We start from the raw sequence: 16953 nt of genomic DNA on the forward strand, positions 1-16953 counted from the left end.
AACACATCTGCACTTCAGCCTCGTGTTTTCTCACAAGCTACGTACAACAGCGGGCTCTGCTATTGGTCCCTGTCACATGACTCCTGACGTGATATCAAGAAGACGCGCATGACTAGCACGCTCTAGCTCTCACGCGCGCCGCCTGCATTGGAGCAGTGACGTACCAGCATATAGTCGGCGTAATGCTGGTGTATTAGCTTCTACCCTGTGTTATACAATTACAATAGATCCAAAATAAATCGATAACTTTTTGTATTAAGACGCCACCCAACACGAATATTATTCTGCTCGTATATAACGTAATGCATTGTATTTTTAAAGAACATTTACCTTAGTTTTGCATTATTACAAAGCTATAGTATTGCTTAAAACATTAAATACAATACGGACATTACCATTACATGTAAACGAGTACTGATACACAGTTTTTTTTTGTTTCATCTGAATAATTTTGATTTTAAAATTAAAAATGGTGTTGCTGTTAAAAATCTATCGGCATTTGTTTATTAAGAACAGTCCAATGATCTGTTAGCTGGGTGATGCGTCTCACTACGCATGTTCCGTTGGTAAATGTCTATACAGTACAGCATTCCTTGGAGTTCCAAACTCATTCAAAGACACTGACAGTGCGGATTGCACACCTGGCTTCTTCATTTCCTACACAAGATGGCAGTGTATAGCTACTTTAAACAACATCAACGGGTTGGGTGGTCATCAAATTGAAAGCATCCATCCATCACCATAACCACTTAATCCCAACCGGGGTCGCTGGAGGCGACCGGAACCTATCCCAGGAACAACGGGCGCAGGCAGGAACTAACCTTGGGCAGTCGCCAACACACCGCAGGGCGCACATACTCACACAGTCGCACGTATACTCACACGCACACAACATAACTTACGATAATTACGATAAATTTTTACCAAGAGGATATAAAATATTCATGTCTGGTTAAGCGAACTGCAGTAATTGCCAAACGGAGAAATACTAATAACCTCCATTCCAGTTTACACATACTGAACTTTATACTTTGGGTTTAGGACACATAAGGTATTCTAATACTTCTTTAGATGCAGTGCTGAAAATTCTTAAATTTGAAATGCTATAATATTTTAAAACTGTCATTTTAGCTTGGTTGTTATATTATTCCATGTTTTCTGCCCATAATAATTAAGGGGGTAATGTTACACCCTTTAAAAGTGGCTATGTTGCTAATGAAAGTGAGTTGTGAGAAGACAGGGTATGCTTCCTTCTCTGGTACAGTGCAGAAGTTGTGATTGTAAAATGTCTTCATACTGCATGTCCACTGGCTCTAAACAAAGTCTTTTTCTTCCCTCATCATTTTTACTGTTTTGCTACCATGTGTAACATGATTAGGGCTGCAAAAGTTTGGGAAATTTCCCCCTAATTCCCATATATTCATGTTAAATCCACTGGAAAGTTTCCAACTTGGAATATTTCCAAAATTCCCCAGCTTAACTTCTGATGGAATGGAAAGTTTCTGGAAAGTTTCTGGAACGTTTCCAAAAATTTTCCACCCCTTTGCATCCATAAACATGATCCATGTAAATAAGAAGTATCCAGTTTTAAAATTTGATCACCAAAACGAATAGCCAGCTTCTCTTGTCTGCTTGTGCGTTTCCTTGTGGCTCTGCCATTTATGACTGACAAACGCACTGTAAAACAAAGGCTATATTTTCAGAAATATAAACAAAAATGACACGCCGTTAGAAATCTTGAAAACTGCCTGTAAATGTTAATTGTCTGTGTATCCTGCCATAAACCAATTTCCCATTTAGGGGAGTGTTTCTCAATCTGGTACTCAGGGGCCCACAGTCGATCCATATTTTTGCTCCCTCTGAGTTCCCTGACAGACGGTCCACATTTTTGCTCCATCCCAGCTCCTTACTGGGCAGAAAAAATGTGGAGTGCCTGTGGGTCCTTGAGGAGCAGATTAGGAAACACTGCCTTTTGCTTGGTGGTGCCTGACATGGGCTGCAGGCCATTGCTGTAACCCTGACCAAGATAAGTGCTTATTAGATAAATGGATTCCTGAAATATTTTTCCTTCAAGTGTAGAAAAGTGTGTGCTTTGTTTTCCTTAAGAGAAATCCTGTGCATTGTATCAGAGAACAATGGAAACGAAAAGTACTTTACCATGTAAATACAAAGTTTTCTGAAATTCGTAAAGCACACATTTAAAGTCGAGTGCAGTATAGTTGGCGAAGAGCTTTGAACTTACAGTCTAAGCCATTATTTATAAAACACTGTCTGTGATTTTTATATCACAAAATTAGTTACTCCAATTACTGTAGGATGGAACTGGGAGCAGTATGCCCTGTACAGTTGCAAGAAACTGACTATTTGTGACCGTGTTTAGGATTGCGATTTAGAAGACCTGGTCATAATTACAAGGTGATTAATTCTCAGCTTTTTGCCATAGCTGTACTTTGAAATATTCATCCATCCATCCATCCATTTTCCAAACTGCTTATCCTCCAGGGTTGCGGGGGGTCCAGAGCCTATCCCGGAAGCGATGGGCACGAGGCAGGGAACAACCCAGGACGGGGGTCCAGCCCATCACAGTACTTTGAAATATGAAAATCTAAATTTAGGAAGTTGAAATGTTCTGTGGAGCTCACACTTGTTCGCCACTCTGACCCTTCTGCCAGGTATCTTGTATGGATCTCAGCTTATTATTTTTTGTGTGAGTGAGTTGAATTGAGAATATTACAGTTCACATGATTTCTTTCTTGTGGGTAATTTCTTTCTTTCTTGTGTGTCTCTTGGACAATCAGATCACCTGCTAACATGATTATTTTTCATTTTAATTAGACATGAAGTGATTGATATACATTAACAAGACTTGGAGATGACGAATATACACTGTATATAAAAATAAGATTTAAAAAAACATGTACGCATGTTCAAGGCTACGAAGGCGTAGCCTTGGTAGGATGGATCCTTTGCAACCTGGCAAAAAAAAAGGATGCATTTAAAGATCGCATTTGAAAACTTAAAAATGGGACAGCTTTGTTGCGTCACTGTGATGCATTCGGTCTTCAAATGCAGCTGAGGGTGCTGCGCCTAAATTCATACACAGCCTCTGTCTTTCCGTCTAGCTGAGTTGACACTTAAATCTTGAGTAATGGTAATATACCATAATAGAATATTCAGAAAATCATCTCTGCACAGTTTAAGAATTATTCAACTAGACCTACAGAATATCTGAGTTTAAAAGATCCATGGAAGTTTTGTGCATATAAGATGGCGGTTGTAGGATTTCTTCTTGCTCTCGACTGTGCTCTGTCATTGCAGTTACAATTTTTGGATCTGATGTAGTGTTCATTTGTAGGTGTAGAATTTCATCCATATATATATCCATCAATGATCAAATTGGGTAGATAAAGTAAATTTGAACAGGTCCAGATCTTCACCTGTACAATTTGATCAGGTCCAGATCTTCACCTGTACAATTTGATCAGGTCCAGAACTGGACAAGATGTCTGCAAAATTTATAAAATATCTATCACATGTCTGACACTACCCTTTTTTGCTATCACTGTATGCTGCTAATAAGAAAATAGTGTGTCTTTATGTTTTTTTGGATAGTATCTAAAAATTAAAGATATGTTTGAATAATTCTTTCACAATATGTTAGCTATTGGCAGATTTATTTCCTCAAACAAAGTTTCGGTAAAACCCACATTTTGGTTCACTCCTAATTACTCAAAGTGGCAATTTTTACACAAAAGGTGATATTTTATAACATCTTTGCTTTTCCACTGAAGTAAAAAAAGAATTGAATGCATAGAAATGAACTCTATCTGTTACAGCATCATTACAATTGGTGCTGCGTGTGTGAATGTCTGTAGGTGTGTGTGTGTGTGTGTGTGTGTGTGTGTGTGTGTGTGTGTGTGTGTGTGTGTGTTTTGGAGCCCGCACATTTTATAGCCAAGAATTTGTTAAGAAGTTTACAGAATTAATATGAAATAAAGTCAAGCTATTTTCCTTTAGAATTTAATCACACACAAATGCCAATTTGAGCACTACAGTCCTTGCACCATGCTTTTGTCAACAGTACCAAGAAGTGTGTTACAATTTTATGTAGCTATAAATGTCTTTGTAATTGTCAGTTAATGCTCATTAAAGTTTTGATTGAGTCAAAGAAGTAGTATACTGTATGAAAGAATCACTGAGATTCAAAATAGTTATATATTAAAAATTGGCACATCATTCTGGAGCAGACTCTCTTTGGGGGGAAAATCATCCAAAAATGATTAATTTACTGTGGTTTTCAGATGAAACTCTACATACCACCATTAACCACAGAAAATAAAACTCAGACGGTGTTGTGCTTTTGAAACCATTTGCAGTTTTTAAATATTAAATTAAGGATATTTTGACAATCAATTAATGTTTGTGCATTCTGAGTTTCTGAGAAAGTAATAGTAATGGATGAATCACATTGTGTGCTTGGCTGTTGGCAATTTAAATGGTTTACTCCCAAAGGACTTCAGTAAGAAATCCATGAAATATGACCCCTTTGGGTTGTGTTTGTTGTTTCTATTGCCTGCATTTCCATCCATCCATCCATCCATCCATTTTCTTGTACTATTCCGCTTGTCCTATTCAGGGTTGCGGGGGGTTCAGAGCCTATCCCGGAGGTTATGGGTGCAAAGCAGTGAAAAAGCCAGGATGGGGCTGCCTGCATTTCCTCTGTACAAAATCTGTTGCGGAATCTAGTATTATTTCCACAGGTATTTTCAGTTTGTCTCGTATGGATATTTGAGCTTTATTAAACGTTCCCCGGACCCTAATTGCCAACCTAGACTACAGCTGTACCTCTTGTGGCCCAGTGTATTCCTGTGGTTTTTGTGAATCTGTTTCCTCCGTGCTACTGCCAAAACATCCCTCTTTTGTTTTCCTTCTTAGCTGCTGCCAGAGATAGAAACTTCCCCCCTTCCCATGCCATTTGGCCTGGAGGAATGTTGCCTGTGGATGCAGAAACCACTGTGTGGCAGAACATGAATTAGACAGATCATCAAGCAGAGTGAAAATATGTTGTTTCTTTATGCTGTAATGCTACTTTTTTCTGTTTTTGGGGAACTGAGCTATATGTTTGCATTGTGATTTTCTAGGGCCCAGTTGTGTCAGAACACAAAAATTAATCATGCACTCTAAACGCCAGCTATCTTCACAACGATGCGATAATGTACTTTTTCTTGATACCTATGGGGAGACCAACAAATTATTCTAAAAACGGTTATGAATTATGACATTATGACTAGTATTTAAGTTAACGGATACCAGACAATCATATATAACACCCAGAGCAGTTTCACTGTGTAACATCATATATCCTTATGATATTCTACAAAACTGCCAGAAATGTCATATTATTTAAAATCCTCAAGAATGGCACATCCTGCAGGAGAACAATTAGCACTATCAGGCTCCAGCTTCCCCTTGCTGACATTCTGCCACCTCTTGAATTCCTCTCCCCAAGCACCACCTCTGTACATTCTCTCCTTCATAGAATAACAATCTCGCCAGATTGAGAGTCATTAGGAGCTGTGCCAAGCAGGGACGGATTACGGACCGGGCCAGCGGGGCCGCTGCCCAGGGGCCCACACAACCCATAATCCGTCCCTGGTGCCAAGCAGATGTTTCTGAAAAAAGGACGGAAAAAATACAGCTGCGGCCCCCAACCTGTTTCTGATGAGTTCATCAAAACAGCCAAAGACATTTTACATGCATTGTTTATTTGCAGAAGTCCCTCTCATGTCACTTTGTGCCTATTATCCGCCTGTAAAATTAATAAAACATACCAGATGTGCCATTCTGATTTAACACAATGAATAATAACATGAGCAGGTATGATTAATTAGGGTGGGGGGCGCTAGATGTATACAATAAAATCACATCCTAGCATAAAGTGCCCCACACCTCAGTATTCCTAATCCAAAACTTTCTTGTTTGTATATGTATATACAAGAGACCGGCGTCCTACCCAAGGTGTATCTCCTGCCGTGCACTGTGTCCGCTGTTATCATCTCCAGCCACTCACGCACCCGCCCCCACGGCCCTTGAACTACACCGCCTGCGTTAGCTATCTATTTAAATTATACTTTAAAATACATCTGAGATTTGAGATGTTTGAGATGCTGCTTAATTCTTACTATATCTAATATATTAAGGTATATTAAACTATGGTAATGAATGCGATATTTTCTAGAAAATATTTCGATCAAAAGGATCGTACGTCGACAAAGCTCGATGACATACATAGATTTAATGTTAATGTTTCAATGTAATGGGAAAAGCTGTGCCATAACAAAATTGGAAAATAAATTAAGCTTCAAAATTTTCAAGATTCTATATGTATTGATATATATATATTGATATATATTCCCCCCTTATGTGCGAGTGAAATGAAACTGAAGTTTGTATCACTGGGGCAGCTGTTCAAAGGAAAGTTACGGAACATCTGGTAACCGAGAGTAACATTGTGTCCTGAGCGCTGCTTCCACCCATCAAGTTTCATGTTACGCCTCGCTTCACTCATGGTAGAAGTTCGGACTCTCCTCTTGATGGTTACTTCAGGCTCCGTGAATTTTCTCTGTCTTCTTTGACATGAAGGTCTCTTCGCTATTTGGGGGAATTATCCTTCTACTCGCCCTCGGAATTGGTAAGAAGTCGCAGATACTCCGTAATAACTCAATTCAGTTACCGGCGTCTGGTCTTTCCGCGTACAGAGCGTGGTAAATTTGTCACATCGTAAACTTTTTTTTTTGTTTTATTATGATGATTTATAGCTACGGGTGTCAATATAGGGGCGGTATTCTGGCAATCTTAAAACAATCATTATCTGTTGTCCAAACACCTATAACTACTAGTCTATTTTAACTAATGAATTATGTTTTTTCCCCTTTAATTCAGATTTCAACAATGGGGCGAACGCAACAGAAGGTACATACACATCACACATACACATAGGGTGAGTATTGTTAAAATGGAACACTTACCAAAATGGGACAATTAACCTTAAAATATATGTTTAGTAATGATTTATTTTCTCTTCTGCATACTGTTCAAAGAGCATTAATGTATTGAGAATGGTATCAAGTTGGAATTGAGACATTGAGATGACTCTATAAATGTTTCCAGAAAGCAAATTTTCAGAAGGTGTCCCATTTTAACAATACTCACTATATCATGGATTTATTATTTCTCATTACTGGACAGAACACTGTTACTGGTAAAAAAAAAAAAAAAGTGTTTTAATATGTTTATTTATGCAGGTGTTGTCTTGACCTTTTTTTCTTTTTAGGCTACAACAAAAATTCTATATGCAATGAACTCTGTGAGGTCTGTGATGAACATTTCCCCACGAGGCTGATATGCTATGAAAACCTGCTTCAGCTTATTTGCTTAGAAAGATTTTCCTCCAAAGTTGAAGCTCTGAACGCCAGTGAGTTGTGTGTATGGGATAAAATAAAATGGTAAGTCGTGCACATATGACCAAAATCTTGAAATTGCGATTTAATACATATCTCATACCATTTTTTTTATTATCTGTTACCAAAATTGTAATTACATAGTACATACACTAGTGGCCAAAACTGTGGAAACAGCTACATTTTTGGCATTACTATACGAATATTGGCGGTAATGCTTATAAACAATCAAAGAATGTTATACATATCATACATTGGATGATTAAATAGGCAACTGCGGCAACAGTTGAATAAAGTTCTGCAAACTCTAAAAATTGGAAGGTGTTTCCACCATTTTGGCCAGTGCGGTGCCTCTACTTTTACATTATCATATGTGGTTTATTTAGTAATATTACACGGGTCTGTGCAAACTCCCACAAGCGTACGCAAGCAGAACGGATGGACTTTGTACTGGAAGAACTTGTACTGTAATATTTAAGTAAAACTGTAGCTTGCCTGGATCAGTTTAACATTTTCAGTGTCAAATCAGTGCTGCATTTTTTTCTAAATGCATGTCAGTGTTTAAGTATTTGAGCATAATGAATGTGAATTTATATGAGATATAAACACAGAGTGTGCAAAAACAACATCGGCATTAGAAATGCAAGGAATCACTCATGATGTGTTCTTGTCTGTAGGGCCTATGATAGCTTCACTAAATGCACAGAGGAGAAGGCAGACTGCTTAAAGATTCCCTGGCCTAACCAGCTGGTGGAGGACATCTTTGTGGAAATCCATGCAACCCATTTCAAATCCTGCCCAGTCAAAGAGTTTGATGACCCACCTCCTGATGTCCTCCTGGCCCTAGTGATGACCCCTATCTGCCTCATCCCTGCGATGGTGATGCTGGTGGTTGTGAAGACAAAGAACAGAAATCAGAACTAAGGATGAAAAGAAGCTGACAGAGCAGTTGTCTCTCACATGCCAAACGCCCCCCCCCCCCACATCAAAGGTCCACTGCAGTGAACTAATATTAACTCTCAAGAAGGATTTTCCTAAAACGCCTAAAACATGTCACTTCATATTTTGTTGGAATATCCATACATTGCTGTTTATTTTATTTTTAAGCAATGGCTGGTTTATTTGTCATTTGCTGGCATGTGGATGACAGTTTTATCCAGTTCTTGGTGAACGTTTTGCCATAATATCTCTCAACCTTTTTTTTTGCCATAAATATTTCTTTACATTTTCCCAGCACAATGGATTTTTGGAAAACTTCAAAGTGAACACAGGAAAGAGGAGGGGTCTTTTATTGTAATCATCTCTGTATAGGAAAGATGTTTTCAAAAGGCAAGTGAAAGAGGAGAAATAAAAAGCTTAACTAATTTGCAACTGATTACATTTCCAATACAACCTGGAACAAATTGACAATAGAGGGTAATAAGAGAAATGCATGTCCGCTCTTGGTCCAGGCAGTAAAATGTGTCCTGGGTTACAAAGAGCATCTCTCTGCTGATGAAAAAGATGAACTCACTCGTTGTTGGAATTTCTCTTCAGTGACCGTAGACGGGGTTTGTAGTAATAGCGGATATGAACAGAATTCACTTTGGCAGTTGAGTCATGGTGCTGAATTGCCTTGATAGGTAACATCAGCCCAATATTCTGGTATTCATCTCATAGACGGCTCGTCTTGGCAAAGCAACGGAAGTTTAAACATGAAGAAGTCTCATTATTTCTGCGAAAGTTTACACTGCATGACTATGTAGCCCCCCAGGGACCATACTGGTCTCTGGCTGATGTTACACTGGGTGTTATGTTTTTTTAGTTTTATATTTTGTTTTGTGAATATCCATGTTGTGTTAACAGGTTCACATTAGCATTTGCAGCCTTAAGTTACCACAGAGGCACAGGGAAATGCCTGTTTCCAAATGCATCTTTTTTTATTCTCTGCGCGCAGAATTATTACGTGTGGTTAGTTTGTCAGGAAGGATTAACTATGATCCTTTCAACAAGTACATCTTGCTTTGGTTCCAGTTACAACAAAAAGGTTATTTTCACAACACAAACAGCTGAACCAGAGCTTATAGAGAACTGTGAGGAACATTTAATTTCAGCCAATGTTTTAGTGGCATTTATATTATATTTTTGTTCAATTCAGAAATGTGCTGCAACTTATATCAGAAATTCAGTTTTAATAACTACAAAATATTTTTATATTATTACTGACAACTATGCATTGTGTGCTCTATTCTTAAGAGAAAACTAATCTTTTTGGATTTTTCTTTATAGATCTTACTTTATTGTTATAAATTGTCTACAAGTTGTGTGGTAGTCATTTTTTTGTTTTCCGTAAAAGCCTTTTGTCTTGTGCTGTGTTATAACTTCTGTTGAAAGAATGGGAAGAATGAAGTTGGCAACTACTGTGAGACTATCCAAACACAGGTCTGATTTTCAAGTAGCTGTGATCTTATTGGCCAGTGGAGAAATGCCTGTGTCCTGAATAATATTTTAGAATGAATCTTTGTGTGAGTGTAGAGACTGTATCAACCTGTTTTTTCACATCAGATTTGTTTATTTTCATTAAAATGTCTTTTCACACTGAGTGTAGGAAGAATGGGCTAAGTTGAGGATATAGTCCTACCTGTTGGATTTAATTTCTTTTCCATGTTGTGTATTAACCCCAAAACACACTCAAGCGAGGTCAGATACATCGCTGACTTTGGGCTCTGACCCCAAACTTCACTCTCACCCGTATATGTTTATGTCTCAGTGGGGAGCAAAGTGTGATAAGAGGGAAATAAAAGAATTCCTGTATCTGCGCTTGTACAAACAGTGAATAAAGTATTGTTATATAAACATGGTGTATGTTTAAAATTATCTATACTGCTTGCATTGGCCTAAATGGGGTTTAATAGTTATCACTATATTTATCATGAGTTTGTTTATTTGTTTTAATGTTAAATATGTTAATTTTATTTATGGACAATTGCAAAGCATACAAATGAGTGGGAATTTAAGCATCGACATTACAACATGAACATCACTAAATGTGTCCAGTAGATGGAGACAAAACGTATTAATGAATAAACACAATATGCTGTCTTCACAATCAGCACCAAATTTGTCATTGACCATGACAAGAACAAGATAATGAGTTTTTACATCTAAACATACTGATAAATACACAGAAAGCAAAATATTCTTTCAAAACCTTTAAACTTATAAATCTTATATAGATCAGAGAACTTCTGTTCCCGTTTATTTAAAGGTACTTTTCATTCAGCAGTTCTTTGAAATCATGACTGATTCACTAGCAGCCTTTTCTGAATGGTCTTTGCAGAAACACAAATATCCTACATGTGTCATTTTGTCCTGTTACAAAGGCTTATCTCTTCACTTTATCCTTTAAAACCTTACAGCAACACATGCTTTGGAATAACTACAATTGGGAATTCTGCTTGTAGAGTGTAATACGTGTACTGCTTTAATAGCTCCTCACACAATTCTAAAGACACTTCCTCCTCAGTTCCTCATCACTGTTTCTATCTCTTGCACCCATTTCCTCAGTTTTCTGTCTTACGGAAAGGCTGAGACAATGGATGACTTCGTGGTCTACACAGACGTGAAGTTTACCAAGGATGAGGAGCAAATTAAGCCTAGAAAGATGGTTTTCAACACTCTCAAATGTAAGCACAGTTGAAATATTAAGCAATGTTTCGGGCTCCAAATGTAATTTGCATTCATTCTTTTGCCTTTTTTTTCACGATAGCCATCTTCAACTCATACCTACCTTATCAACAGTCTACATGTCAAGAAATGTCTTACTTTTTACATAATACATCTAACAATTCTGCTTTGTAACTTTTGTTACTTTAGGTCTGATTTCAAAGTTTTTTTTTGTAATCAAACGTGAAAGAAAAACAACAGAACTACAAAAATTCAAGGTATCCTTTTATTTGTACATTGCCTTAGTACTTAAGCTGTTTTTTACATGAAGCTTGTGTGCATTCTCTCTCATTCACAGCACATTCTTTATCCAAAGTAACCTGGATCCTTGTCTTTGCTGTACTTATTCTATTCATCGTTGTTGTTGGAATGACTATTGAAGGTAAGAGTTGTATTACTTATTTTAGTTAAAAAATAATTTTCCTTAGTTATAGGTTAATTGTGACCAAAGACTGCTGACACTTTGCACTTACACACATTATACACTCCACAGTATAATAACCAGCAAGTTTTTAATTAAGCTCTGGATTTATGAACAACACCAGATACAAAAAGTGTGATCTTGTTCACAAAGCCGGCCCTCAGCACCTCACCTCATCACAACAATGCCTGTCCTGCTCAAATGCTGCTTTGTAAAGTTGTACGAATTCTAATGCAAAGCCGTTTATGCCCCCACACGCTACACAAACACGTGACTTCAGCAGTATCTCTCTGTGTGGCACAACCTCATGTCATCATCGTGACTAAGGAGGAACTGCAGCTCTGCAGGAGTGCTCTGCTCTCAAAGCACATGTAGGAAGTTAGTGAGCCTGACTTGTGCAAATCTTTCCGATGTGAAGACGGGACTGTAATGAGCCTTTTACCCCAGCATGTTTATACCAAAGTGCAGTCTGGGGAACACAAATGAATGTCAGATACCACAAGTAAGATTGACTTGTTTGCTAACACTGTAAGAGTGGTCATTTCTGTCAGGCATGAGTGTTTGTCTTTACATTCAACTATTGTCTCTACCCTGCCACGAGAAAGGTGGTGAGGCAGGAGATCTAATGTCTTCTTCAGTTGTCAGGTTGCGTAAGGGAAGTAGATGCAGTGGGCTGTCACCTCAGCCTGATCGGAATGGTTGTGACCTGCCCTCCAATGGACAGCCAGGAATGACTGCTCTTGGAGAAATCCTGTGCAGCTGCGGTATGAACCACAACGTATTTAAAGCCATTGTTGCCTTTTAATCATTCTGCTATTCGCACAAAGTCAGTCAGGGCACTGGGGCAAGATTAGAAGAAAGCAATTAGAGTGAAATCCATTGTGGCTGGCATTTAAATAGCCAGCACGATTCTACAGAATCAGTAAAAAAGATAAATAAGATAAAAATGTAAAATAATAAGCAATAACAATATTCCATGAAAAATTACACTACAAATAACAAGGAAAACCACTGCATGATACATAAGTGAGTTCTTGCACATAATAAGTGACACTCTTAAGTAGTATTTTATCTTGTGATCTCTTGTGTTGTATTGACATTGCACTGTGTTATAATCATTAGTGTGCATATTTAAAAGGATTACAGTTAGTGTAATACATGTGGGTGCAGCAGAGTAGCACTGCTGCCTTGCATCCTGGGACCTGGGGTTCGAGTCTCCACTATGGCTCTGTGTGTGTGGAGTTTGCATCTTCTTCCTGTGTTGTCATGGGGTTCCCTCCAGTTTCCACAACTCTGCAGTCCCCACAGTCCCCACAAGTGTTAAGGTGAATTAGACTTACCAAACTATCCATAGGTGGGAATCGTGCAGTACACACGCTCCCTGCAATGGGCTGGCACCCCATCCTAGGTTATTCTCTCCTTTCACTGTAAAATCGAAAGGCACAAGACAAATAATAGCTAGATGTAGCAGAGCGTCTGTTATACCTTGTATATGATAGCATAATCAGTGGTGCACCACGGAGATGTGTACCTTTTGCTGTTCTCTGAGCACCGGTGACACCCTTTGGTCCAGCTGCAAGGCTGCTGGTGATACGACCCTTGTCATCACCATTGATGATGAGATTAAGGTGGACCATCTAACATTGTGATGAAAGACGGCTGTCTTTCACAGATACACCCTAAACTTCTCCTCCCCGGAATAAACAGGGTAAAAGCAGGAAGAGTCAATTAACTTCCTGAAGCACCATCTACAGTACAGTCCAGTTTTCTGAAACCTTATTCAATTACCCTGTTCTGGTACAGAGATCGTCCTCACATCCTACACGACAACTGGTTTAGCAGAGAATTGCTCACTATGAAGGCAAACTGCAGTATGCTGTCTACAGCTGCAGGGCAAAGAAGTGTGTAAATTACTGACTGGGAAATGTCACTGATCAGCACCAAAATAGCCTATGAAATGTCCTTCTTTGAGCTGTTTCACTGCTAAATCACCCCTCATAGCCAGAAGCTCTCATCATATATCATATATATGAAACAGGGCTTCAGCACTCTATAACATATCTATCTATCCCAAGATTTAAACACCTCTGCACTAACGATTAAGAAAGCATTTGCATTAAGTGTGCACACCTCCACTTTTTTGTCTTTACATAACTGAAACATGGCATGTAAGAATGTTACAGTAAGTACATGTTACAATCAGAGGTAGAAATTTCAGGTCCAGAAAGTCAAAATCCAAACCATGACTTAGATTCAACCAACCAGTGGAGTACAAAGAGTCACAGTCACAGCGTCCTCCACTGATTGGTTGAAACAAATCTTGGCCTGGATTTTTCGGGACCTGAAATCTCCATCGCTGGTTGCCAGCTGCTAAGTGAGCAGAGGGTAACAGGAATGGCTTTCAGTCTTTCCTAGACAGAGATGGACACAAGAAGACCTCGGATAAGATGACAGCCCATCACTAGGCACATATATGGGAAACCCATGGGAAGAACAAGCAAAGTCCACATGCACACAGAATGGTGACGGGACTCAAACCTGTAACCTTTGGGTTTGAAGTAACAGTGCTGTTGATGTGGTGTCAGAAGTGCAAAACATACCACAATAAATTCCTAGTACATATATAGTGCTTTATGAAGCAAAGATAATTATCATCCTAATTATTGTTCTAATATGAATCAAAAATAATAATAATCGATACTTTTATTGTCCCCGTAGGGAAATTGTCTTTACGCCTCCCACAACTTGCTCTTTTTTCATAGAGGAAGTTGTCTGCGAAGGGCTGCCACCCGTAGCGGCGCCCAGGGAGCTGGGAGTTAAGGGCCTTGCTCAAGGACCCACAGTCTGAGGCGGGGTTTGAACCTGCGACCATCTGATTACAGGCACACAGGCTTAGCCCACAGAGCCACACGCTGCTCCAAAAAAATCAATCGTGCCCCCATGACACACCAACCCCTCCTACCTATGCCCAGGACAACTTCCTCAGTCGTCCCCCTGAGAAAGCAAGTCTGATTGAAAACAAAACCCAGTATCCAAAGCCTGTTCTCGTTCGACTGTTCAACTTCCTTGCTGCTTATCTCTTAAGCTTCCTCTTCAGGACCTCCATGCCCCTTTGGCTGGTTACTACATAAGGGCCAGTGCTACCAGTTCTCCAGAGAAGAGCAGGACAGACAGTCTGCTCTTAGATCCTGTTCCAGCAACTACTTTCAGCTGGCTGACACAGAGGATCCGGGCACTCTGGTGAGACCTTTCAGGGTTACATCACAGACCCCCGACTCCATTTGTTATTTTGGGTGTCTGGACAGAATAGGTGTCTGAGCAGTGTTACTCGGATAATTTATGTCCTACAAATCTGCAATCTCAGAAAACCAGTCTTAGCATAAATAGTAATTTAATTTATGTGTGTTAGATTAAAACTCATATTACATGAAGCAGTTTTTAGGTACTGTACCTATGTAACACCCATCCATCCATTACCATTACTACATAATCCCAATTGGGGTCACCAGAGCCTATCCCAGGAACCAACCCTGGGCAGTCACCAACCCACTGCAGGGCACACACAGGGCCAATTTAGAATCAATCTGCCCTTCATGCTTTTGGACTGTGGGAGGAAATCGGGGTCCCTGGTGGAAACCCACCTGAATATGGGGAGAGCGTGTGAACTCCACACAGAAAGGACCTGGGACCGAAGCTAGGACCTTCTTGCTGTGAGGCAGCAGCACTGTGCAACTCCCATACAACGTTCAGATCAAAAATTACAGAACTATAGTAAATACTTTTGGAGAACGCATCAGTAGAATGTTGAACTCCTGCCATGAGATTTATATTAATTTTTTTCACAAGTAACTAATTTTAACTTAATATATGGAGATGTGCCTAAATTCAACTGTGATAAAGTTTTCTTTAACAGAATTTCTTGCGACAACACATGGGGAACACTTTCTACTGGATTGGCTTAAATAAAACGGATCATGATTCGAGATGGTTATGGACTGGAGGCAGGCCATTGAACAGAACGTAAGTATAGCAACCGGTAGTGTTATTGAGTTCATTCATTTGTGTAGGTGGCACATAAAGGCGCATCAGTGTTTTTGTCTTCATATCAAAAATCTAAATTGAAGAGTAAAACTGCACTCGCGTGCAAGTATTTTAGTACTATAATGATAAAGTATACCATTTTTTTCTGTAGGTACTACTTCAATAATACTGACCACCATAACAAAAACTGTGCAGAGGTATCCATAGACAAAATTTATGCAGAATCATGCACTTTGAAAAAACGATATATCTGTGAGAAGAAAGCCCATTGTTAACTTGATCTCTCCAAGATGAAATTTATTGGAACTGCATTGACCCAAAAAAATTGTACTAAAATTGTATTTTTGCAATTTGTTATTCATTCTATTAGAACTTCCTTATTTTCCTTATGCTCTATTTTCAAACAAAATGACTGTGACTTTGTTTAGAGTTTTGTGTGTCATTAAAAACCAAGTTGAGTATTTCAGGGTGGAGAGAATATGTTGTTTTGTAAGGGGTTTATGTCACAGTGTGTTTGACTGTCGTTGTCTCGTGGGCTTCCTCTCGGTACTGAGGACTCCAGGATCCACGTGTGGTCCAAAAACATCGGGGGGTGGGTTGATCATTGGAGTCATCACACTGCCCATAGTGTGTGAGTGAACATGTGTGTCACCTGCAATGGACTGGCATTCAGTCCATGGTATCCATAAAGGCTGCAGCTATCCATTGTCTCATGTTTTTTTGATTAGTTACCATGTATCACACAAGCAGTGGAAAATACAATTTGAATGGATGGATGGATGGATGGATGGATGGATGGATGGATGGATCTGAGAGAGCACACCATGTCCTCACACTGCAGAAGGGTTCGAGAAGGGAAGATGGATGGCTGGAATTAGAGGAACATACTGAATTGCATACACACCTGTGTATTATTACATATTTTTTTGTTAACCACAGAGGCCGTCTTGCTCCAATTACCTTGTTTCACACCACTGCTGAGTGCCACCATCTCGTAGACTGTCCTAGAGAGTTTATTGTAGGTCTTATTTTGCTCTGCCACAATTACCATGTCAGAGAAATGAGGACTAAACTACCCCCAGGGATATTATTTTGTTGCGTTCGTTTCACAACACTTCCTACATTTACATAATTGCATAGCTTGTGTACAACAGTATTATTAGCCAAAATAAACTCTTCTAGTCCACAAATAAACAAGAAAAACCCTGGGTAACACTTTACTTAAAGCACTCATGTATAATGCATTATATATACTTTCATAATGCTTTACATTACATTCATAAAGTATTATAGCCACAGCTACTGTATAACTACTTATACAAAAGC

The 16953-nt window shown here is 39.0% G+C and overlaps 2 protein-coding genes across 3 annotated transcripts; both read left to right on the plus strand.

Annotated features, from left to right (window-relative positions):
• Positions 1–6472: 6472 nt before the first annotated feature.
• LOC125742969 (receptor activity-modifying protein 1-like) lies at positions 6473–10295 on the plus strand. Its single transcript, XM_049015498.1, has 4 exons — positions 6473–6691; positions 6943–6972; positions 7334–7505; positions 8138–10295. Exons 1-4 carry the CDS (start codon positions 6637–6639, stop codon positions 8382–8384), a joined length of 504 nt encoding a protein of 167 aa, XP_048871455.1. The 5' UTR covers positions 6473–6636; the 3' UTR covers positions 8385–10295.
• Positions 10296–11008: 713 nt separating this feature from the next.
• LOC125743098 (C-type lectin domain family 2 member B-like) lies at positions 11009–16953 on the plus strand. 2 transcript variants are annotated; one of them, XM_049015767.1, is made up of 6 exons: positions 11009–11125; positions 11464–11547; positions 12225–12350; positions 14672–14826; positions 15500–15606; positions 15779–16953. In XM_049015767.1, exons 1-6 carry the CDS (start codon positions 11035–11037, stop codon positions 15900–15902), a joined length of 687 nt encoding a protein of 228 aa, XP_048871724.1. In that variant the 5' UTR covers positions 11009–11034; the 3' UTR covers positions 15903–16953. The 2 variants fall into 2 exon arrangements, with proteins under 2 accessions (XP_048871724.1, XP_048871725.1); XM_049015768.1 differs by having other exon boundaries at positions 14684–14826; positions 15779–16949.

Source organism: Brienomyrus brachyistius, chromosome 5, assembly GCF_023856365.1.
Source record: "Brienomyrus brachyistius isolate T26 chromosome 5, BBRACH_0.4, whole genome shotgun sequence".
NCBI classification, from domain to species: domain Eukaryota; kingdom Metazoa; phylum Chordata; class Actinopteri; order Osteoglossiformes; family Mormyridae; genus Brienomyrus; species Brienomyrus brachyistius.